The following is a 23,356-nucleotide window of genomic DNA, read 5'->3' as shown; positions in this document are numbered from 1 at the left end:
GTATGACCACCCATTTTAATGAAGCCTGGAACCAGAGGCTTACACCCCCACCCCCACCCCTGCTTGCTATTGAGAACTTGATTGCATTTGGAGGTCCCAGGCACTTGTCTTATCTTGGTGTCTATCTTTATGCTGTGTATTCAGTTTCTGCATTCTCTCTGATTGTTGGGTTTGAATGAGTCATATATCTTAGGGCTAGCGTGTTCTCACTTGGCAGAGTGCATTTTGCATAAACATTCTCTACTACATAAACAACTAGTGGCACACACCTACACTCCCAGCCGTCTAGAAGGTAGAGACAGTAGAACCAGAAGTTCACCCTCCTTCCCCACCTTTGCCTGTCTCAGCCTTTGCCTGGATATCTACTCCTTTCCCTTAATGCTTGATCTGGGACCTCTTAAGATCATGATGAAGAAGTTTGTGCATTTTGTGTTCATTACTGGGCTGTGTGCTTACTGAAAGCAACAACTAGTTCCCTTCCATGTCTCCACACTACTATGAGCATCATAGGAGCTGAAGATGGGTTTGAGATCAAAGAAATGCAAGGCCAGGGCAGGTAAACAGCAGCTGTCACCTGCATAGGGAGGGACCTGAGGAGGGAAAAAAGCCACTTGGGTAGCATCTCCAGTTCCCTGCTGGCTCACCTCTCTTGAGCTAGATAAGAGCCTTCTAAACACCAGAACGAAAAGAAAAGAAAAGAAAAGAAAAGAAAAGAAAAGAAAAGAAAAGAAAAGAAAAGAAAAGAAACATTTAGAAGCCAGCTTGGGCTTGGAATTGTGTTGGTCATGAACTAAGACAGTTCACTAAACTTTCTGACAATTGTTTCTACAAAAGTTCAGCAAATGGGGAAAGCTTAAGGAGATGACGCAGTGGGTCGAAGTGTTTGCTGTGCAAGTATGAGGACTTGGGGTCAAATTCCAAGAACCCCTGTAAAAGCCGGATGCGCATGCGCAGTACAAGCATCATAGTACTCCAGCAGAGAGATGGGGGCAGAGACAGGAGAATCTCAGGAAGTGTAGTGGTCAGATGATCTGTCATTTTTCATCTAAAGAAACAAAACAAGAAAACCCACCTCAAACAAGTGGAAAACATGGGATGACAACTAAGCTTGTCCTTTGACACCCATGTATACACTGTGCTGTACACACATCCATATTCACACACATGAATATTCATATGCACATGCCTTCACACAGAGAGAGAGAGACAGACAGACAGACAGACAGACAGACAGACAGAAAGAGAAAATTCAGCAAATAGGAATATATCTAACTTTGAAACAAAACTTTCTTAAACCTGCTAACTGAGAAAACATCAGTAAAGATTTGGCAAGTGACCATCCATTTTAACAGTTGAGTGACAGATCCCATCCATGTGATGACACCATGCCTTTCGGAGGCCTTGGCCCTGCCGTGTTCATCTCTGTGAAGCACCCTGGATATAGAACCCTCTCATCATGTCTTCCCTCTTGTTCCGCACATCAGACATCTGGGGTGCTGCTGTGAATCTCAGAATGAATCAGTTCAGGGCTGCAGCTGTGGTCTGAGACTTCATCATACAGAAGTCACCAACCACAGGAAGAAGGAATTACTGGGTTAGACATCATAATTACTATTGGAGCACACATTCACAACAATGGTAATTCTATAGGAGAGAGAGGCAAAGCGGGGACTGTTATTTTGTATACAGGGCTTCATTTTCTCCGAGCTCTGTGGTAGATCCTGTAGTCCCCACTTTTAAGACTGAGGGAACAGAAGCTTTGCCCTGAGAGGGCCTGGCGAGATCCCCACATGCCTGGTCCGTGCGGTTTCGTAGTTCTTTTCTGCTGTTTAGGTGAAGATAAATCAGGCTTCCTGCCTTCTTGTAGGATGAAGGGGTGAGCTAGTTCCTTCCTACCTGGGTGCACAAGCATCACTGAAGAGCTTCAAGTTGTCTTTGCTATTTCAAAACCCCAGAGGACAGTAGTTTAGCAAGTACCCACAGAATTGCACTGTCTTGTTTGGGTTGCCTGTCACCTCCATAATCTCCCGGTGAGTACACTCTCTGATGGACAGTTCTGTGTGCTCTCCTGTTTAAAGAATGCCCTTCTCTTCTGCACTGTTTGGTGGCATGGAAACAAACCTGGCCTCTAAGCAGAAGATTAGGAAGTGTTAGGCCAGCCTGTCTCTAGGACCTTACCTGCCTTAGGACCAGGAAACCCGGAGAGCAGTTGCTTTTATTTTGTTCTCAATGTACTTGTTTTCATTTGTGTGTCAATGTGTGCTGAGATGAGTTTCTGTGCATTGTGCGTGTGCCCTTGGAATCCAGAGGACATTAGATCCCCAAAAGCTGGAGTAACAGGCCATTGTGAGCCTGTGTCCAGTGTGGGTGCTGAGAACCAGATCTCATCCTCTGAAAGAGCGTTGCATGTTCTCAACTACTGAGCCACCTCTGCAGCCCAGAGCAATTGGTTTTAGACCTGCAGATCTGCATAGCCATGTGGTAGTACCACCTTCTTATACACACTTGCTTCAGCTCTTTCTCCTACATCCAGCAGAGGGCAAGGTGTCCATCTGGGTGGGTACTATGTTTGTAGGTGAGTATAGTCTTCTCCTACTTCTCCAGGCTCTCTGTCTATCCATCTCCCTTAAAAAAAAACAATCACCTGTGTTCAGAGAGAAATGTTAGAATGAGTAACAGTAAGTCTGCTCATGATTCTTCACATTCGTGCAACCCGTTGTAGGGCTTTTGTGTTATACCTTGTCTTTTTGTAGTTATTGTTTGGTTTGGTTTAGATTTTCAAGACAGGGTTTCTCTGTGTAGCCCTGGCTATCTTGGAAATGGCTCTATAGACCAGGCTGGTCTCACATGCACAGAGGATCTCCCTCTGCCTCTCAAGCTCTGGGCTTAAAGGTCTGAACTACCAGTACCTTGCCATTTTACCCAGAACAGCATGGTACTCGATGTTAATTTTGTCGCTGAATCAAGTGAGTTCAGAGAAGGCTGGTCAGTTGATTTTGCTGCTCCTAGAAATGAAGACCCTTCATCTTTTTGCCAGGACATTCCCTAACAAAACTCTAATGATTAGCTAGGTCCTCTTTGCTTCGAGATGCCCTACTATTGGAGTAAGTCTCCAAAATGGTCCTTGGACATGAGAGGATTCTAAAAATAACTATGGACCTCTTCAGTAAATAACCCGATCCTTCAGTGGCTCGGCCGTCTCTGAAGTTGTAAAGACAATGAGCCACTTGGCGCTGATGATGGAGCTCTTCCTAACCTGGTGTGGCCTGATGAGAGAGGGGGCTAATTGCGCTTGACTTTATTCTGTGTGGTTTAGAATGTAATGCAGATGAGACTCCCTCTTTCCTTCCTTCCTTTCTTTCTTTCTTTCTTCCTTCTTTCCTTCCTTCCTTCCTTCCTTCCATCCATCCATGTACTAGGAAGGTACCTAGGGCGCTGTGTATTCTCGCCAAGAATTCCCACTGAGCTACACCCCCAGCCCATTTTGAGGCATGTCTCCTTATTAAGTTGCCCAGGTTGCCTTGGAACCTAACTGTAGCCCAGGCAGGCCTTGAACCCACATGACTCTACCAAGTAACAGATTACAGGTCCTCGAGAGAGAGATCCCTAAAACCAGCTTTAGTAAGATATTCTCTCAAAATGTCAGACATAAGCCTCAAAGCTACTAGCAGCACTGGGGGGAATGAGCAACTGACAAAGCAAAGCTAGAGGAGTGTTCTGGAGTTCTCAGGGGTCAGCGAGGGGCTGCTGATGTCCCTGTGGGGCTCCATGTCCCATAGAGAGGGACAGGTACAATATAGTTCCCAGATGTCTCTGAGACATGCCATTCTATGTGCAGCTTTTGAGAGTTAGAAGAGGAGACCCCAAAGCACGTGTGCCTTCCAAACTGCACTCTTGGATCTGCCCATTGTTGACCTGTGTGTGGACACATGGCTTCATTTCCGTGGGTTTTGTTCACATTTCCAAGGGCCAAAACTCCTACCAGCAGAAAGCTTACAGACTGAAAACAACTGAACCGTGCCTCTCTGAGGGCAGGATCTGAGGACTCTATCAGTGATGGCCCCTGAGTGCTCGTCTGGGTCAGGTCCTTCCTTCTTTCCCCTGTACTCATCTTGCCTCATCATTTTTGTTTTCAGAGCTGGACTACAGAAACTCCTATGAAATTGAATACATGGAAAAGCTTGGCTCCTCCTTACCTGTGAGTTCCTCCCGTACACTGGCCTGGCAGGGGCTTCTGTGGGGTCCCTCAGAGCTGTCCCATCACATAGAGATGCCAGTCCTCGTTCCTAGGCTCATTGCTCCAGGCCTTGGAACACTAGTATGATCACCTTACTGGTGACTCCTCCCTGTTAGTCACACTTTGTACAATCAGTGCCCAAAGCCACCTGAGCTCTCTTATCGGCCTTGACCATGGATGGACTCCCAGGGTGTGAGCCTCAGCCCTGGTTATGGTGTCTGCTCATGGCCCTCCTGCTCAGCCAAGGAGAAAAGAAGCCTTCTTGTTTGTCCTTTCTGTCTCTTTCCTTGGGGTCTGCCCTAGTTACTTTGCTGTCACTGTGATAACACACTATGACCGAGTGAACCTACAGAAGAAAGAGTTCATTTGGGCTTATGTTCCAGAGCGTCAGAGTCCATGACAGGAGATCAGAGGCACATCATAAACTGCAAGCAAGAAGCAGTCTTTAAACCTTCAGAACCCACCTCCAGTAACATACCTTCCTCCAGCAAGGCCATACCTCCCAAACCTCCCAAACACCATCATTTGAGGACCAAGTATTCAAATGCACGAGATTGGGAACGTCTCATTTAAGCCTCCATAGGCCCTAGCGGCAGCGCTCAGCACTGGGGTCAGCGTGCTGCCATCCGCTATTCCCATGTGAGGGCTGAAAGCATGGCTGGCTGGCTCCGCAGCCTCAGTGCTGGCATTTGCCCCTGTAACCCATGCGTGCTGAGGTCTGACGAGGGCACATGGCAGCACCTTAGGTCTCCACAGCCCTTCCCTCCCTTCCACCCTCCTGGCCCTCTCCTAGTTACCTCTTGCTTTCTCCTCTCCTTCGAGAACTTGAGAAAACTGAAGGCTTATTTGTTCCCTGTGGACCAGTGCTTCCTTCACTTGGGTGGCATACTCAGGTCACTGCACCCAGCTAATGTATGTGTGACTTTGATTCCTGCAGCAGGACGATGACACTCCGAAGAAGCAGGCCTTGTACCTTATGTTTGACACTCCTCAGGAGAGCCCCGTCAAGTCTCCTCCAGTCCGGATGTCGGATTCCCCAACTCCATGTTCAGGGTATGACCTGTACGATGAGAGAGTTGTGTCTCGGGCCGGTGGCCCCCAAGTCCTTGTATACCTTCCCTCTGTTACTCTGACTTTATTCCATTGCATGTCTGCAGGTAGCCCATAATTTCGTCTTTCCACAACAGCATGGACACATCACTTCTAGGCCCAGGGCCCTTGAATGCTGAGTGTAATTCATTCTCTCTCTCTCTCTCTGTCTCTCTCTCTCTCTCGCGCGCGCGCGTGTGTGTGTGTGTGTGTGTGTGTGTGTGTGTATGTGTGTGTGTGTATGTGCTGACTTAGCACCCTCTAAAACACACACACACACACACACACACACACATACACACACACACACAAACACACACACACATACACACACACAAACACACACACAAACACACACAGATACACACACACAAACACACATACACACACACACACACACACACAGATACACACACACAAACACACATACACACACACAAACACACACACACAAACACACACACACACACACACACACACGCGCGCGCGCGCGCGCGCGCGAGAGAGAGAGAGACAGAGAGAGAGAGAGAGAGAATGAATTACACTCAGCTTTGTCATCTGTCCAGTGAGGGTCAGTGTGGTACAACACTGAGACCTTAGGTCCCAGCTCTCGTGGGAGTTATTTGGGCATCCTGGTACCTCAGTTTCCCCGTGTGTAAAGTGAGAGGAATAAAGAGACTCTAGGGATTTAGGGAGATTAAAGGAGTCAAGTGATGAACACAGGGAACCTGGTTTCTAGGAGATGATGTAGGGAAAGCCATGTCAGAGTGCCTGGCACATGTAAAGTGCAGATATAAATGTAAAGTACAGATATTTCTTATTAATGTGAGTGTCACTGTTTGCATGTGCCAGGGTCTACGTTCTAAATGGTGTAGTTTTTGACAGGGGAAGTATGAAGGAAGCGTTGCTCTCTCATCTGGGCGAGGGGGGTTCCCGTCTAAGACCAGATGCCTGCTTTGTCACTGAGCTGGATGGGACGCTCTTGCTTTGGTTTCTGAGACTTACTGTGGCCCTGCAGAGATCTGTCCAGATGATCAGGTGTTGGTGATGGGTGATGTCACCTCCAGGAGTAGTCCCATAAGGCAGGCACTGTGACGAAAGCTTTGCATTCGTACAGCATCTTACTTCATCTCCTCAAAGGTGCACGAAAGGAAAGTGGGTGTGATATACAGCCTTCCCTCAGAGTATACAAGCAAGCAACTGGCTAGTCCCTAAACTCCAGGGCTCGGTCTTCTTGACAGAGGCATCTGTATTCTCTGCCTCCCTTGTCAGTTGACCCTTAAACATGGCTGGACTAAGGCTTGCCTATAGATGGATGGCCAGTGAAGACATGGCTTTTGTCTCTCGGACACAGACTTGTGGGGTATATCTTTAGCCAGGGCTTCCTAATAGACTTCAGTGAGTCTCTGAGGAGAAGACCCTGACGTTTGACTTTGTTTCCTCAGGTCGAGTTTTGAGGACACCGAAGCCCTTGTGAATGCAGCCACAAAGCTCCAGCATCCGGTCGCAAGAGGTCTGCCCTCCAGTCAGGAGCCTCTCTTGCAGGTGCCCGAGAAGCCCTCCCAGAAGGAGCTGGAGGCCATGGCCTTGGGCACCCCAGCAGAAGCAATTGAAATCGTAAGTGTTGCCGAGGGGTTCCGTGGCTGGACCCTCTCGGGTGGTCACTCATTCACCAGGCCCCTGGACCATAGCCTAGAAGACCCCACATCTCACCGTGAGGGAATTCATTTCTCCTGAGATGACTGCAGTTCTCAGTCAAGTGCTTTATTTGTTAAGGCTTGGTTTCCATGTTTCTTTCCTTGAAACTGGACTGATGGGCAAGCCCCGGCTTCCATAGCCTGTAGAACAAGGCAAAGAAGGGGAGAGAGAGAGGAATGTCCTCCTTTGGGGGATCAGCTGTGTTTCCACTGGGTCTCGGGATAGGAGATTTTCTCTTGTTCATGGTCTAGAACTTCAACGTCTCCTCTCCCCAGCTCTCCTGAAGCCTCGCAGGATCCGCAGCCCTGAGCTGTCACTGTTCCCTGCATGTCACATGTGCTTTCCCTATAGTGTTCGGTATCCACAGGAGGGTCTTCCACGTGTCTTTCACAAACCAACAATTATGTTTTGACTTCTTTCACCCCGCCCCCCTCCTAACCGTCATCAGCCAGGTTTGAGATACCGATTTTAGTGCGTGGCTTTTGTTCTGTATAGGCAATTGGATCTGTCTCCTGCTACAGACATTTACAGGGCACCTGCTATGTGTGTGTCGGTTGGACACTGGGTTGGATACCAGAAACGCAATTAGTCAACAATAAAAGGGTCTACATGTGAATCGATCTAGCATATAAATACCATGGCAGGCAGGCTTGCCCCTGGTTCGTCTCCGGCAAAGCTGCCCTCTGATTTGGAAGTCTTTCTAATCTATTAGGAGATACTTTTCTGTTTGAAATCATCTTCTCACTATTGAAAGCGGCCCTTACTCAAGCCTTACTTCCCTTGATACTTCATCTCGGTGGTGTTTCTTTGATGAACTATGTTGGCATTTTGAAAACGCATCAACTACTTTTGCCTCCCACCCAAGGAGATTTCCAAATACAAATTATGTGACTCCCTCTGCACTGGGAACAAGGGTAGGGTGGGCTATGGGGCTGTTGGGGGTGGGGAGGGCTGGGATCAGAGGCTCTGCTCTTGGGAGAGGGGGCTGGGCCCCCTCTAGTCACGGTCCTTATGGCAGTCAAGAGTATCCACTAATTGATGTTCTCTTTAGTCTTAATGCAGCACTGTGCTGTGTATGGATGTGTGGTTCTTGCTTGAAATCAATATCTTTCTACTCTCCTCTATTTTCCGTCTTCCTCTCTGCCGCCGGCCTTCAGACAGCTCCAGAGGGTGCCTTTGCTTCTGCAGATGCCCTCCTCAGCAGGCTGGCCCATCCCGCCTCTCTCTGTGGTGCACTTGGCTATCTGGAGCCTGACTTAGCAGAAAAGAACCCCCCAGTATTTGCCCAGAAACTTCAGGTTTGTAGCCCACATGTGACCTTTTTTGGAGTTTGTCAAAACCTCAGTAGAAAATGAACCTCTGAGCCAAATTGAGCTGAAGCAGGACCTAATGAGGCAATGCTGGGAATGTTCCAAACCAGTGGTTTCCTCTCAGACACTGATATATGTGTGTGCTAGATCCAGGATGCCAGAATTATAAAAATTGTGTGATTAAGTACCAAATGGACTGTTTCTATTTCTATTGGGGAATTGGTCCCGATAGTCATTTTCCAGATGTATTGATAGCCCCAGAGACAGTGTTTATTTATGACTTACTCACTAAAGCAGAGGTATCAGGCCAGGCCAAGCTGTTTAAGCACAGGAGACAATCCCAGATTCCCATCGAGATAACATCTGGACTCGGTTTTACACCTGGAACGGCGTAGTTATCGCCACAGTGGCAATCTGACCATTCATATTACCATGCCTTCCACCAGGAAGTGAGGCAGACACAGAGAGACTGTTAACAGGCCTCTGAGAAATGCATGGCCAGTGCTGGCCAACTTTAAAAAAACAAAAGGAAAGACACCAAGGAATACAGTATAGTAAAAATTACCATTCTGTTTTGAAAATTAGCTCACATTCGACTATGTGATATTTCTTGACAGACCTTCAAAGGGGTGATTTTTTTTTTCTTAAAAAGGAAATTAAACCCTTAATTTCATGATCTGCTGAGGTATTGGTTGTGAGAGAGAGCGGAGCGTATGTTTTTCCACAAGTACCTGTCATGCTTTCGTGTGGCACATTCATTCCTGGATGTGGAGATCCTTCTGTCTGTCTTGATGCATTTCCCTATGGTGTGCTCACCCCCACCCCTCGGGCAGGAGGAGTTAGAGTTTGCTGTCATGCGGATAGAAGCCCTGAAGCTGGCCAGGCAGATCGCCCTGGCTTCCCGCAGCCGCCAGGACACCAAGGTACCAGTTTGCCGCTGCAGTGCGCTGCCTTCTGGGAATGCTGTGTGTGCCACGGGGTTCCAAGGGCTGCTTTGCTAACCATTGGCCAGGCGGGCATTGTGGCTGTCCCGTGAAGTGTGATTTCTCTGAAGCTGAAAGTGTGACACTTACACAGACACACACTGAGCGCATGTGTGGGGATGAGGTAGCGCGGCAAAGCATAGGAGAGTGAGAGAAGGTATCATGTACCACAGGGGACTAAAAGGGCTTTGAAGAAGGTGGTAGACTAGTTATATGTAAAACTGGTTAGCACTGGTTCACCAGGTTCCCCTTGGGGATTCTTCCTTTCCTACAGATACCCTTTGTCTCTCTATGGGACAAAGTGATTTGTAACTTTTCTGTTTTCTAGAAGATTCCATCCAACTTTACTAAGAGTCAGTGATAAGTAGGAATTGAAAACAAGACTTGCTCCAAGATACTAGATGGTGAGTTAGACAAGAATAAAGAGCCATAGTAAACATCTCGGGTTGTAGGCTCTGCCATCTCTGTCACTGCCCTCTCCTTTGTCACTGTGTTGCCAATACAGATGGGGCAGTAAGCAGAGAAGTGGCTTATTCCAGGAAAATACTTGTTTTTTTGTCTTGTTTTGTTTCCCATAGAAGGGGTAGCAGACCATTTGTTTCACAGACCAGAGTGTGTCTGCCCTTGATTTTTGAGTGGCGTATGGCGTTGGTAGGACATTCAGTCTTCTCGCCTAGAAAGCTTGGGAGTAATTCTTAACTGTGTGACATGTGATGACATGTAGCTGGTACCTCACCCTCGTGCTGCCAGTGAGCTGTGGCTCCAGTCCCACTGTCTGCCCAACCCTGAGTTTGGCCAGCCCAGGGAACTGTATGTCCGACCAGGACTAGATCCCTGCTTTATTTAAACCTTGAATGACTTAGGAAGCCTTGCCGAGCTTCAGTTTTTCAGTCTCTGAGATGAGACTAATCGGAGTGAGTTTGCCTGTAGAGGCGAAGACTGCACGTGCAGCTTCATACCTGCACACCTGACATATTCCAGTGTGCAGTTAGCAAAAGCGGCAGCTATCATCTAGGGAGCCCAATAAGATCTTCACAGTACCTCTCCTGGGAAAGCAGAGCTAAGTCCACTTTACAGATCAGGAAATGGGCCACATATCCAGAGTTCACCAACCTGTGGGGACTAGAATGGGGGTCACCAGCAGAACCTGCCTGCCTGTCCCCACCTCACATTGTAGGTCATTTGCAGAGACACTCCCAGCTATGGTCTAGGAACAGAAATCCTAGCTCTGCTCTGTCTCGATAGGTATATTCCCAAATCAAGTCCCACCCCTGAAGACAGGAGGCAAGCACAATGTGGGTGTCCAGACTGGGAACAGTGGCACACAGGGCAGAGACACAAATGTAAACGGAAATCAGGGGTGTCCTTGTTCTTGTAGCCAAAGTGTACATTTGAGTTGAAGTGCCCTGAAAGTCCCGTTCAGGAGAGGACCACCCCTACACCCCATCCCTACCAGATTTCTCTCTTGACTGTTTGCAGAAGAGAATTAAGACAAGTGAATTGCCCAGAGCGTGTCCACTGTACGTAAAGTGTATTCCTGTCTTGGAGATTACTGAAGTCCAGTTGGGCACATGCTGACAAGTGGTAGTTCAGGCTTAGTACAAGGCCTCCTGGGAGACGGGCACCCTGTCTCCTTCTAAGGATTTGCTGGAGTTGGCAGCCTCAGAACATCTGTTCTAGTTTTTATTTACACAGCAATGCCACACAGACTCACAGAGTATAAGCCACGAGAAAGCTCTAGTCACCTTCTAATGGGCTCAGATGTGTGCACTGAGGGATGTTTCTGTCCAGGAAGAGCTAGAGCCCTCACAGGGTGGGGGGAGCATTTACTGGATAGCTTGTATCACTTTGGGGAAATACCTGGTAACCATGGTGCATAGAAAGAAATTAGATGTTTCTGCTATAACCAGCCCTCTCCTGGGGCGCTGTTGACCTCACTGTAGGGAGCCCCCTTGTGGGCTTCTCTCCTGTGTCTGTGCATAGTGCCCTCTCTGCCTCAGAACCAGAGGAGGGCTGTATAGAGCACGGAGCTGTGGGTCCAGGTTGCCTGGCATCTCAGATGAGGGTGATGTGGTCCTATTTTCTTGGCAGCAACACATAGAATCACTTAGGAGGAAAGATGTAATTTTAAGGGGATGAAAAATCAGCTGTTCCCTAGAGCAGCTTTGAGGTGGACAGAGCTGGGTCAGCCTCCACGGAACTGCAGTGAGAAGCCATGTGCCCTCCTTCCCAGACTCAGTTAGAAACGGAGCTGAGGCTCTGGTGTTGGGCTATGGAGTTCTTTCTTTTTATTATTTTATCATGCTTTCTTCTTCGAGAACATCCTATGTGCATACAGTGTTTTTTGATCATATTCGGCCTTCCAACTCCTCCTGGATTACCCCTTTCCCCTTCCCAAAAGTCATGTTCACCACCCCTACCCCTGCTTTATTAATGAAAATATGTATTTTTCATACAGTAGCTCCCCGTCCCACTCCCTCAGGGCTGTGGCCTTCTTATTCCATTCCCCCCACCCGCCATGTGCTTCTGCTGGTGCTGAGTCCCGTGTGTCCCCAGGGAGTGGGCCTGAGTACTCGCTCTGAGTACACAGTGCAGCAGCCTGGATTCCATCCTCAGAGCCCCTATCTCTGGCCTCCCAAGGTATGGGGAGCAGGGTGTGTTGGCAGGCTCTGCATTCATGACAAGTTGGTTTTGATCTCTGTGCCTGTTGGCTTTCATTGACAAGGGGGACCCGTGATGAAGATGGAAAGATGTGTTCTGGCAACTTAGGGTCCTGACTATACCAACAGGCAGCTTTAGGTTGGGAACGGTTCCCACACAGAGGGGAGTCCTGTGTGTAATTACCCTGAGAGAGACCTGGCTTAGATGAGCAGGTACCTTACCTAGAGTGGTCCTGAGCTGGAGCAAGAATGGGGTCAGGGACAGAGAGTATTCTTGTCAAGCAGCAGAGAATCGTGTCAGGGACCGTGTTTATTATTGGTAAGAAGCCAGCATCGTTCCTGTTGGGCTTCTCATGAGCCTCTAACAACTGTAACTCCTTCCCTCCACATTTGATGCTGAGTCCACAGTTGAGGCATATCCCTGGCAGCCACAAGAACAGTCTGAGGAAGAGTGACAGAGGACTGGCTGGTGGGCCTGTTTGTTCTCTAACTTCGGAATCTGTAGCTGGAGCCTGTGTTTTACAGACTGGGAGGCCGAGGATTGATGGGGGCAGGCACAGCTGGTTGATGTCTGGTACTGAGGCCTTCCATGGAGTGGGACTGAGGTGTGGGGCCAGGTGCCTCACAAGTGCCTGTAGATCCTCGGTTTGGGAACTGTCTGCTTTGGATGTGGAACATCTGGCCGAGGTCCTTCTGCCTGGATGCTGCCACAGGACCCAGCTACCTCACAAGGCCCTGAGCCTTAGCTTGGGTTTCCTGGTCCCTGGCCCTCCCTCATGGCTCCCCAAGCCTCAAATCTGAGTTTGCCTCTGACTGCTCTGGGGGCAGAAATCTTGCCTTGATCATGAATGATGTCCTGCCCCCATCGCCCAGGGCCTGGTGATAAGGGGCAGTCACAAGGAGAAGAATGGGCCTGAGTGCGTGACAGGACTCTTACTGTCAAGGCCAATGGGAGGCACACAGACTCAGGAGTCTGAGGGAGAGATAGTGGCCTGAGGAACCTCACAGTTTCCAGCTTGTAAAAGCCAGTAGAGGGTTGAAGGTGGCGGCAAAGGTTGTGACCACTTCACATTTAGTAAATAGGATTCTGGTGGCCTCTTGGCCCACGTGAAGCAGCAAGACTGGGATTGTGAGAAATGAAGCTGGGTTTAAAAATAACTACCCTTAACGTCTTAGCAAGAGACCTTTTAATTTCACTTGAAAACATTCATGGCTGAAAGGAAGAGCCAAGGAGTGAATTCTGGAGTTCATTATCATGCAAGCAGCTGTAGGGAGCAGGGAGCGAGATGGTCCCGGAGCTGTTCTCAGATTGAAAACGCCAAGGCGGTGGATGAAGGATGTCACTACGGGGTCTGACTCCTTTGCACCCGTTTAGAAGTCTCTCTGGTTTTACAAAGGACATCGGGCAGATTCATAATTTCTGATATGCTCCTTGGTCATATTTAGCTCCTGCCCTGTGCTGATGTGAAGTTCATTTTCATTATCAACTCCTTTCTCCCTTGCCTTGCAAGGAGCTGTTAATTTACCTTGAGGCTGAATTAAATCTCATTTTGAAAAACTTAGACCCAGCCTCTCTTCAGAAGTACCAGACTGAGTTTAGCAGCTCCAAAATTCTGTTCATTTTGAAAGTTTGTTTATTTTTTTTTCTCAAATTTTTAAAAATTTACTTTACCTGTATGGTGGTTGTTTTACCTGCATGCATGTATCTGTGTTCCTGGTGCCCACAGAGGCCAAAAGAGGGTGTCAGATCCCCTGGCACTGGAGTGATACAGTGAGCCATCTTATAGGTGCTGGGAATTGAACCTGAGTCCTCTAGAAGAACAGCCAGTGCTCTTTACCCCTGAACCATCTCCTCAGCTACCCTCCCCCTTTTAAGGAGCACATTTAAAGTGAAAAGAATTGGGTTTGTTTGATTTTCCTTTTTAAGTTCTCTTCCTAATTTTGTGTTTGTGGGCTTTTCTTACTACAACCGTTAAATGGTGATTTCCAGGTATAATTTTCCCATTACTACTGAGGTGTTTTCCCTCAGAGAAGCGGCACTATAAACCATTGCCAAGAGCAAAGATAAGCCCTCCATGCAGAGCCTCTGTCCTGCCACCAGGAGGCGCTTTTTCTCCTGAGGGACTGGTAGCTTATGTTCTAGGCAGATGTCCTAGGCCTTCCCCGGGACCAGAAACTGAGAAAGATAATCATGGCATCCCATCTGACATGTGACTGGAGTCCATGCTCTGGTTGACCAGGTCTGTGTGCTCTTGGTTCTGAAGGTGGGTCATTGAAGGTGAGCCCAGGGGTTTCTGGGCAGTTTTGGACAGTGAGATTCAGGTGATCTGTGGGTACCATTTGAGAGTAGGTAGTAGCCAGTGAGCTGGGGGTAGTCAGGGTCAGTGAGCTGGGGATAGGCAGACTCAGTGAGTTGGGATAATATATAGGGTGAGCTCAAAGCCTCAAGGGCAGGCAGGGACAATGAATACAGGTCACAGCAGTTTTCTTCTAGGACAACTAAACTGTTGTGTGCACCTTGCATGTGAGCACTAATGGTTCCTAAATGGTCACCTCCAGTCCTATCCATTGCTCTTGTACCTCCTGCATTTTCTAAGTGCTTCTCTTCTTTAGGCCCTCAGAACCCGATTCTTTAGTGAGGCAAGGTAAGGCTGGTTATAAACACCCCTTCCCAGGACCACGGGAGCACATCTCAATCCTCACCCTCTTGCCTCCTCCCCTCTTTCTGTATAACTGTGCTCTGCTCAGTGCACAGTTTGTTCTCTGAGGATGGAGCAGCAGTCCCATTCTGCCCATCGGGCCACCGCCACCTCCCACTGTAGCATGGACTTGTGTTCTAACTGTAGTGCAAGCTTTCTTGGCAGCCATGACAGCGATGAGGTTAATGCATAGGACGGAGAGGGGTCCATCGGATGTTTGCGTTGCCGTGGAAGTAGGCGGACGAGCCTGGCCATGCTGGTTGACGATGCTCCTAACACTGCGTTTCAATTGTGTTACAAGTTGCTTAATGTTCTGTGAAATAGAAGAATAGCCATGTGTCCCCTCCTCGCTTCTCTGAGGCTCGTAACTGAACCCTACAGAACACGAGAGAGCTGCAAACTCCTGTCAGTTGGGTTGAGCCAGACAGCATGGCCTTTGTTGCAGGGTTCATCAGGAAGAGTAGATAGATATTGTCATTGGCTCCAGTTCTCCCCTTTGCTGTTAAATAGCAGACCTAATGGCAACACACTTTCAAACCCAGACAGAGCTGACAAGGTTGACAAGAGGAGGCTTCAGATTCTGTCAGGATCACATCCTTTTAAACAGAGCCATGTGAGCACGACCAGATTTGGCAGTTGGTCAGTTGTACAAAAATGATCCAATCTTCAGCTATCGAAAACTCGGCAGCATAGACTAGTGTTCTGTATCATCCCACAGCAAGATTTTATTTTGGAAGTGGGGCCGGCAGGATGATGACCGCTCTTCACTTACAGTGCCTAGCTGGCTCGGCGGCTGATAAATGGCGGTGATAAGCAGGCCGCAGACAGGCTGGGCCCACAGGGTTCCTAGTTACAAAGGCTGCCGTCTCATTAGCCCCTTTGTGTGCCTGCCCATGTGCGGTATGAACGCTTCCCATCCCCCGCCTGGACCTGGCATTGCTCTCATCCATGAATCTTTGCATTTTCTCATAGTTTCAATGTTCTTTGTTTCAAAACCATGCAGCTGAGCGGGTGAATGCGGTGCTCACGGCCACGTGTGCAGCCTTGTGTGTCACGCCATTAGTGGTAACTGACCTCTCTCTCTCTCTCTCTCTCTCTCTCTCTCTAATGAAAAAAACATTCCACAGAGGGAAGCTGCTCACCCACCAGATGTCTCCATCTCCAAAACTGCCTTGTACTCCCGCATCGGGTCCACCGAGGTGGAGAAACCCCCAGGCCTTCTGTTCCAGCAGCCCGACCTGGACTCTGCACTCCAGGTTGCCAGAGCAGAGGTACGGGACCTGTGGTGTCTGGAAGGACCGTGTCCTTGACATCCAGATAGGATCCCAGTCTGCAGTGTCAATAACTATGTTTACCTGTGAAACTGGTGTCTTTGGAGACAGACTGTCCTCCAAACACTGCAGGCTAGGTGAGCAACACCCCAGGAGTTCTTATCTGCCTGGCCACCATGCTAACAGGCATGGCCAACTCACTATAGAAGAGATACTTTGTTGCTCCTCGGGGTTTTGGGGGGGGAAGGGTTGCAGGGGGAGCTAACAGGCATGGCCAACTCACTATAAAAGAGATACTTTGTTGCTCCTCGGGGCTGGAGGGGGTGGGGGGAGATGTCTTGATTTCTCCTGCTTGGGGAAATTCTCTAGATGGAATCCTGCTTTTAGGTGAGAAATCTCGCGTGTGTGTATGATGCATCCTGACTTTGGTCAGAACAGACTGCACTCATCTGGGAATCTACCTTTGTTCTCTCCTTGACCCTAGGTCATCGCCAAGGAGAGAGAAGTCTCAGAGTGGAGGGATAAATATGAAGAAAGCCGTCGGGAAGTGGTGGAAATGAGGTCAGTAGGGTGCAGCCTTCCTGCTGCTTAGAAGCCCTGCTCCCTGGCTTCGTGGCAGTTTGTGCTGAGGTGGTCCCTACCCCAAGTAACGCTTTCTATAGAAGTTCACTTTTCTCTATTATCATGGCTAGTATTTTTGTATAGGTGGTTTTTAAGAGATTTTAATTTTTTAAATATTTTGATTCTTCTTAATGATGTGTGTCTGTGCGTGGGTTTGTGCACATGAATGCCGGCGCCCTTGGACGCCAGAAGCATCTGATCCCCCCAGAGCTGCAGCTTGAGAACCATCCACTGTGGGTTCTGGGTCTTCTGGGACAGCACAAGTTCTAACTGCTGAGGTGTCTCTTCATCTCCTACAACTGTTTTTAGAATAACACAATGCACGAGTTAAAGAATCCAGTGAGATAAATGTGTCCTGCGTCCCCCTGCTTCAACTCCAGCAGACTCACATTCCTTCATACATTTCTAGTAGGAAACAAAACACCTAGATGAGAGTCAGGGCCTGTTTTCTAGGCCACCAGCACATCTTCCCGAAGGCACTGTTCTGGCTCTTTCCGCTCCTCTCCACACAACATGGGTGTCACTTTCTGGGTGACTGGATTGAATGGTCAAAGACCCTGCATCTTCAGAGGACTGCTCTTGCAGAGGGATGCTTGACACCTTGATATTTTCATCTGGGGGAGTTGCCAAGCAATGCTGGTACACACCTTTATTCTCAGCACTTGGGAGGCAGAGGCAAGCAGATCTCTGTGAGTTCAGAGCTAGACTGGTCTATGTAAGGAGTTCTAGATCAGCCAAAGTTTACATGGTGAGAAACTGTTTTACACACCCACTCCCCAAAATTAATTAATTATATATATATAGTTTAAAAATACAAGGGAGGGAACTGGAGAGGTAGCCCAGCACTTAAGAGCACTGGCTGTTCTTCCAAAGGACCTGGGTTCAATTCCCAGCACCTATATGGCAGCTCACAACTGTCTGAAACTCCAATTCCAGGGGATCCAAAACCCTCATGCAAATATACATTCAGGTGAAACACCAATGCACAGAAAATAAAAGTAACAAATAAGTCATTAAAAATGCAAGGGGACAAGAAGCAGCCTAAGACCTTGAGGAACGTCTCCTCCATCAGAGGTGACTAGCTCCTGTTTCCGGAGGCTTTGGAAGAAGATACAGAAAGGATGTTAGGGAGCTACAAGAGCAATCAGAAAGGCTTCCTGGGGAGGGAAACGTTTGAATTAGACTTGAGAAACAGATTCTGGGTGGCAGAAATAGGAGAAGGAAGTAAGCAAACACCCTGGGCTACACTTGGAACGAGAGAGCCGAGATCAGGGGGGAAATTGTCTATGCAATTTCCATGAGCGCCATGTCCATGAGCCAGCTGGAAAGTGCTGAGCCCGTGAGAGCAGTGAGATGTGAGTCTCTCGGGGGCGCTCTGGCCCGTTGGTTCACATAGTGGACAGCGTGGTGGACTGAGAGGAGCATGCCGGGAGAAGGAACTTAGTGATGGAGCTCAGGGATGAGTGCGGAGGGTGTGAGCCCAGCTCTGACCGGATTTGTGCTGCTGTTCCCTGGTTACACTGTAACACCCCCCGCCCCTGTGGGCAGAGATTTAACACTGTCCTGTTACTATAGCTGAGTGCTCCCTTGCCTTTCTTCCAGGAAAATCGTGGCCGAATATGAGAAGACCATCGCACAGATGATCGGTGGGTGTCACGACTAGAGTGCTCAGGGGAGGGGGGAGGGGGGATGGGGGTGGGTTTCAGCCACAAGGCTCAGAGCCAGTTCCTCTAAGAGCAGTGAGTTCCTTGGCAGGGACCAGAGCAGCCGCACTTGTGGCTGTACCCTGAGGATAGCCAGGAGAATGTACGTCACAACGTCACAATTCCCCAGCATCTCCATAGACCTCATTTACCCAACCAGGTGATCCACCGTGTTGGGAAGGAGTCTGAGTCTTGCCAATAGGTTGGGTGAGAGCTTTGGATTTTGCTTGCAGGAAGCATAGAATTAAAACCTCTCAACCCCAACTTAGTTTAGAGTCCATGATTACTCATACAGCCTTAACATGTAGATTTAGGGCCAGCATGAAACCTGTAGCAACTCCCTACCCAGTACCCTTCCTCTTGCGGCTGCCAGACCCTGGTAGCCAATCCCAGCTCTCCCTGAGATGTGACACCTCCATCAGAACACTGCATCCGTGACTGCCAGAGCTGACAGATTGCTTAGGCCTGCAATGAAAGACGGCCCTATACTAGCAAATGACACACAATGACCTGTGTACCTTCCTTCATCTTTCCTTCCTTCCTCCTTTCCTCCGTCTTCCCTCTCTCCTCTCCTCTATTCCTCCCTTCCTTGTGTTACTATCTATCTCTCCATCTCCCCCTCCCTATCCTCCTTCTCTATAATGAGAAACAGTCTTGGAGATAGTCCAAGACCAGGTTTGTATAGTCTTGGGGAGTTGGTCTTCATGTTGGTTTATGTCTAGCTATCTGTTTATTTGCTTAGGTTCATGATAATCAGTTTTAAAAATGATTTTTTTTCCCACCTAAGGATTTGTGGGGTAAGCATACAAGTTTATGTACTGAGCCTAGATCTGCACAAGCTTACAGAGCCCTGTAGCAAATGTTTGGCTTTTTGAGTCCCACCCGTCTGTAGCTGACCCCAAAATGAACAGCTCAGTGGCCTTTGCAGTAGCAGGAGGGCCAATGGTTGAATGGCTGGCCCTCTCAGGAGGATTAATTGTGGCTTACGTTACTGAGACACGTTTCAGCCACATTGATCCCACTAGACATTTCATGTTCTGTGTTGACAACCTGTGACATGACCACCCAGGGAAGGTGGGTGGACCCGCCTGCCTCATAGGAAAGTAGGTCTCTTCACATGTAGAAACAAGCCCATGGGCCTCATCTGGATTCCACGTTTCCACCCCAGTTTCATTCCACCTGTCCAGCAAGGAGAACCTGGGCCTAAGAGCCTGGCAGCTTAGGACCAGAGTGCATGTGTTTTGAGGGAGAGCCTGGTTCCTCTGACCCATGCGCCACACCTGCTCATCCCTTCTCAGCAGCTCCTCAGGAGAAAGTGTGCCTTATCAAAACTCAGTAGCGGGGCTCCATGGACTGCAGGACAGGAAGGAACCCCTGCGCTTTCTGCATTCCAGATTGTTGCGATTTTTTGTTTGTTTGTTTCTGTTTTTCTAACAACTACCCTGATTCTCTGTTTTGCTTCCGTTTTCTGTTGCTCTTTGCCCTTTGCTTGCAAAACAAACAGGCAAGCCTGGTAAGTAACCGCTCCCCACCCCCACCCCCACCCCCACCGTCTGACACCCACCCATCGCAGCCCACCCTTTGCAGCCCCTTGCTTGTGTTTTGTTTTCCTGGCTTGGTTATTTTTGCTTTTGTATTTGCTGCTTTCCCCATTGGATTTAATAGTGGTATGCCAGAAAGGCCCCATCGGGGTTGCGAGTCCCCCTTGTCCTGTCTGGGGGCTGAGGCTGATTTCCTGACTTTAAGAGCCTAGCTTTGTTGGTCACGAGTAAGAAGATTTGTGCAGACTTGCCATTGCCTGGCTCTCCTGGGAACCGGGCGATTCTATTTTTAAAAGTGACAAGAGGAAAGCTTGGGCTAGGCGACATCTTAGATGCAGGAAATCAGATGGAACTCTGTTTGATAAATGGCTCCTTCAGCCTGTCTGGTGAAATGTATACGTGACCACAGATCAGCCCAGAGTGTACCTTGTATGGCATGCTGGGAACAAAGGAAATGGCTAAAGTTCGGTCAATAACATCTAGTGGAATTTGCCAGTGCCCTCTCCTTTAGGAGTGTGGGTATAGCAAGTCTATTGCTTGTATTAAAAAGCGCTCTATTTAAAAGGCAGCGCTTCATGAGTCACTGTGACACTGTCCCACTGGGTCAGGGGTGATGTTAAGAGCTTCTGTGGGCAGTGATGCTGTTGATAACAGGTCAGATTCCAGGCTGTCCCAGGGCGCTAAGAGCTTTGTCTTCATTCTCTTTTTTTAACCTCTCCAAATGTTATGGTCCAGAAGCACTGCTGTCCCCTGGTTCTAGTGAGGAGACACCATGAGTTTAAGAACACTGCAGAGCTGGGATTCCAAGCTGGCGCGTCAGACTCCAGAGCCACTGCCCTTGGTGGCTTCTGGATGCTGCTGAGAATACTAAGAACCCTGGGGTCATAGAGGCAGGGTGGAGGGACAGTAGGCATCTCCTAGGGCAGTGGTTTTCCAGGCAGGGCCCTGGGTCAGCTCTATCTGAATCTCCAGGGAGCTTGTTACTTGTGTTGATTCCGCACCCCGACCTGCTGAGTCAAAAGAGAGACGGAAGCCATGTCTGTTTGAGTAGCCCTCCAGCTAGCTCTAATGCACATTCTCAGCTGACAAGAGGCCACAAAATTTCAAGGCTTTTCCACGTGTCTCTGTCAGGCTTGGAGTAAAATTCAGGCTGTGACACCCCCTAGCCCCCCACCACCCACCCCTGCACTGTGACACACGGTAATAATGTGCTGAACTTAAGACACAGCAAGAGGGTGCTCTATCAGAAAATAGGAGGAAAATTAACCCAAATCAAAATCTCTGGCTGTTCCCAGTGGGGACTGTCCATCTCAGGAGGCTTGGGAAGAATTTGGTCATGGCTGGGCTTTGTCTTTGGGGCTGAGCCTGGACTGTGCTGTTCCCTCAGAGAACAAACCCTCTTTCACCTTCTGTAAGATGGGGACAGGAACACTTTGTACAGGTCACTGTGGGGCCACCTTTGTTAATGCAGTGTGTGGATCCTGTGGCAGGGCCACTTGTGTGGCGGGGGTTTGTGTGCCCAGAGCAGAGCAGTGAACCAGACTGACCCGCAGCCAGCCCCTGAGGAGAGCGGCCTGGTCCTTTGTCATTGCCTTCTCCAAACACCTGACAGACTCATCCGAAGGGAAGAGTTGTTGTTTGCTAACCGTTCCAGAACAATCCGTCCACCGCGGTGGTGAGGGCATGCATCTCATAGTTTGACAGGCAGGAAGCAGAGAAAAGAAATACAGGAAGCAGCTAGGGCAAGATCAGCCCTGAAGGACTTGGCCCCAGTGACCTACTTCTTCCAGCCAACTCCTACCTCCTCCTCTCTGTCACCTCTCTGTAACACCATCATAAGATGAACTAGTTTACAAGGTCACAGTCCTCGTGACCTACCTGTCCTGAAGATGCCCTCACAGGCACACCCAGTATACGCTGTCCTAGTCTACACATTTCTCAGTCTGATCAACCTGACAAAATTACCATCATAGGAGCAGCATGGCAGCAGGAAGCCTGAGTCCCAGGCCTGAGGTGGGGAGAGTTGGAGTAAAGCAGAACCAGAACCCACAAGTGGCCCAACTACATGTTCACACACACACACACACACACACACACGTGCGCGCGCGCGCACACACATACACACACACACACACACACACACGCACGCACACACACACAGACACACACGCGCGCACACACACACACGCGCGCGCGCACGTACACGACAGATGGAGAGGAAGTGATGGGGAATCAGAGACACATAACTTGAATATTTCCGAGGGCTCCTGAGCACTGGGGCAGGAGCTGTCAGGGCTGGAGCAAGTGTGTGGGGTGCAGCCTGGGTTTTATTCTCAATACAAGAGGAGGTCTCTGCAGGCAGGGTGGGCAGAGACTCACCTTGCGGTTGAGGCTGGCAGCTGCCATTGCTATCTCTGTTGTTAGAAGTCCCAGATGTGAATTTTCTCAAAGTAGCCAGCTCTAAGCCAGTCCTGAGCAGTAGATAGCACCCTCCCATGTGACCTGGGAGTGACAAAGATCTGCTAGGCTGTGTACTTTCCCCAGGAGCTCTTGGTCCTGGGGGTAGGAGCTAGATGTCATTTAATCCACTGTCACCAGGAGAGGCAAGGGTCCCTTGGCCACTCTACCAGCAACCAGGCTAGAGGGTGGTACATGGTGACTGGGGGTGGGGGGGAGGGTGGCTGCTGTATGTGTGTTAGAGACAGTTTGCCCCATAGTGCAGGGACATCTGAGTTCAGTGTGGGATGAGAGAGGTCAGAGACATGGGCGAGAACAGAGCTATTGTTCTGGCTAGTACCAGCATTATAAACTAGGCCCAAATGAAACTGTGTTCCCTTACTGAAAAATGGACTTTGCAGTTTGCCTGGACTGTGGTACTTTCTCCATCCAAGAAGTCAGTGTTGTTGTGAGCAGGATTGGGGGGATGTTTTAGGGATAAAGAGACTACTAGCGACTGGTCTCTCTCGATACCATTTCAGAAGAATCACCCATCGCCCTGAGGGCCCTGGCCACGACACCCTTTAATCTCATCTTCCCAGAAAATACAGTAATATTTTTTTATTTCTGACCCAGTGTGAATCTGCTTAGAGAAGGATATGTAGACCCACAGGGTCTCCAGTGTAGATATGCAAAGGGCTGCATTGATCAAGTTAAAGGTTGACATCTCCCCAACATGATACGTCATGGCCCCAGGTCTATGGTATCGGGTCCGTGACTGTTGTTTCTTTGGAACCACTTGGAAGGGGAGGCTCGTGGGTTCATTCCAAGGAAACCCTGAGCTGTACTCAAGGCCCAGGCTGGCCCCCTGTAGATCTAGTTTGGATTGATTGGGCTCCATCGTCTGACTCCTGTCTCTCCTGCCAGAGGACGAACAGAGAGAAAAATCCATCTCCCACCAAACTGTGCAGCAGCTGGTCCTGGAGAAGGAGCAAGCCCTGGCTGACCTGAACTCTGTGGAAAAGTCTCTGGCTGACCTCTTCAGGAGATACGAAAAGATGAAGGAGGTCCTAGAAGGTTTTCGAAAGGTGTGTCTGTGGAGCCCGAG

General features: G+C 49.1%; 1 protein-coding gene across 17 annotated transcripts in view; it reads left to right on the top strand.

The window, feature by feature from the left end:
* Tacc2 (transforming acidic coiled-coil containing protein 2) overlaps nt 1–23,356 on the top strand; it is a 216,586-nt gene that overhangs the window by 187,365 nt on the left and 5,865 nt on the right. For 11 of the 17 annotated variants that reach the window (XM_085841258.1, XM_029479160.2, XM_029479167.2 and 8 more), the window contains 9 exons: nt 4,137–4,198; nt 5,175–5,290; nt 6,772–6,943; nt 8,182–8,322; nt 9,168–9,257; nt 15,804–15,947; nt 16,432–16,508; nt 18,171–18,214; nt 23,176–23,336. In XM_085841258.1, the coding sequence (XP_085697384.1) occupies nt 4,137–4,198; nt 5,175–5,290; nt 6,772–6,943; nt 8,182–8,322; nt 9,168–9,257; nt 15,804–15,947; nt 16,432–16,508; nt 18,171–18,214; nt 23,176–23,336 (1,007 nt within the window). The remainder of the gene's footprint in view (nt 1–4,136; nt 4,199–5,174; nt 5,291–6,771; nt 6,944–8,181; nt 8,323–9,167; nt 9,258–15,803; nt 15,948–16,431; nt 16,509–18,170; nt 18,215–23,175; nt 23,337–23,356) is intronic. The other 6 variants (XM_029479159.2, XM_085841260.1, XM_029479165.2 and 3 more) reach the window with 2 other exon arrangements.

This window comes from Mus caroli, unplaced genomic scaffold (assembly GCF_978045245.1).
Source record: "Mus caroli unplaced genomic scaffold, Mus_caroli_1 scaffold_8, whole genome shotgun sequence".
Classification (NCBI taxonomy): domain Eukaryota; kingdom Metazoa; phylum Chordata; class Mammalia; order Rodentia; family Muridae; genus Mus; species Mus caroli.
The sequence above is the reverse complement of the archived record's forward strand: the minus strand, read 5'-3'. Positions and strand labels throughout refer to the sequence as shown.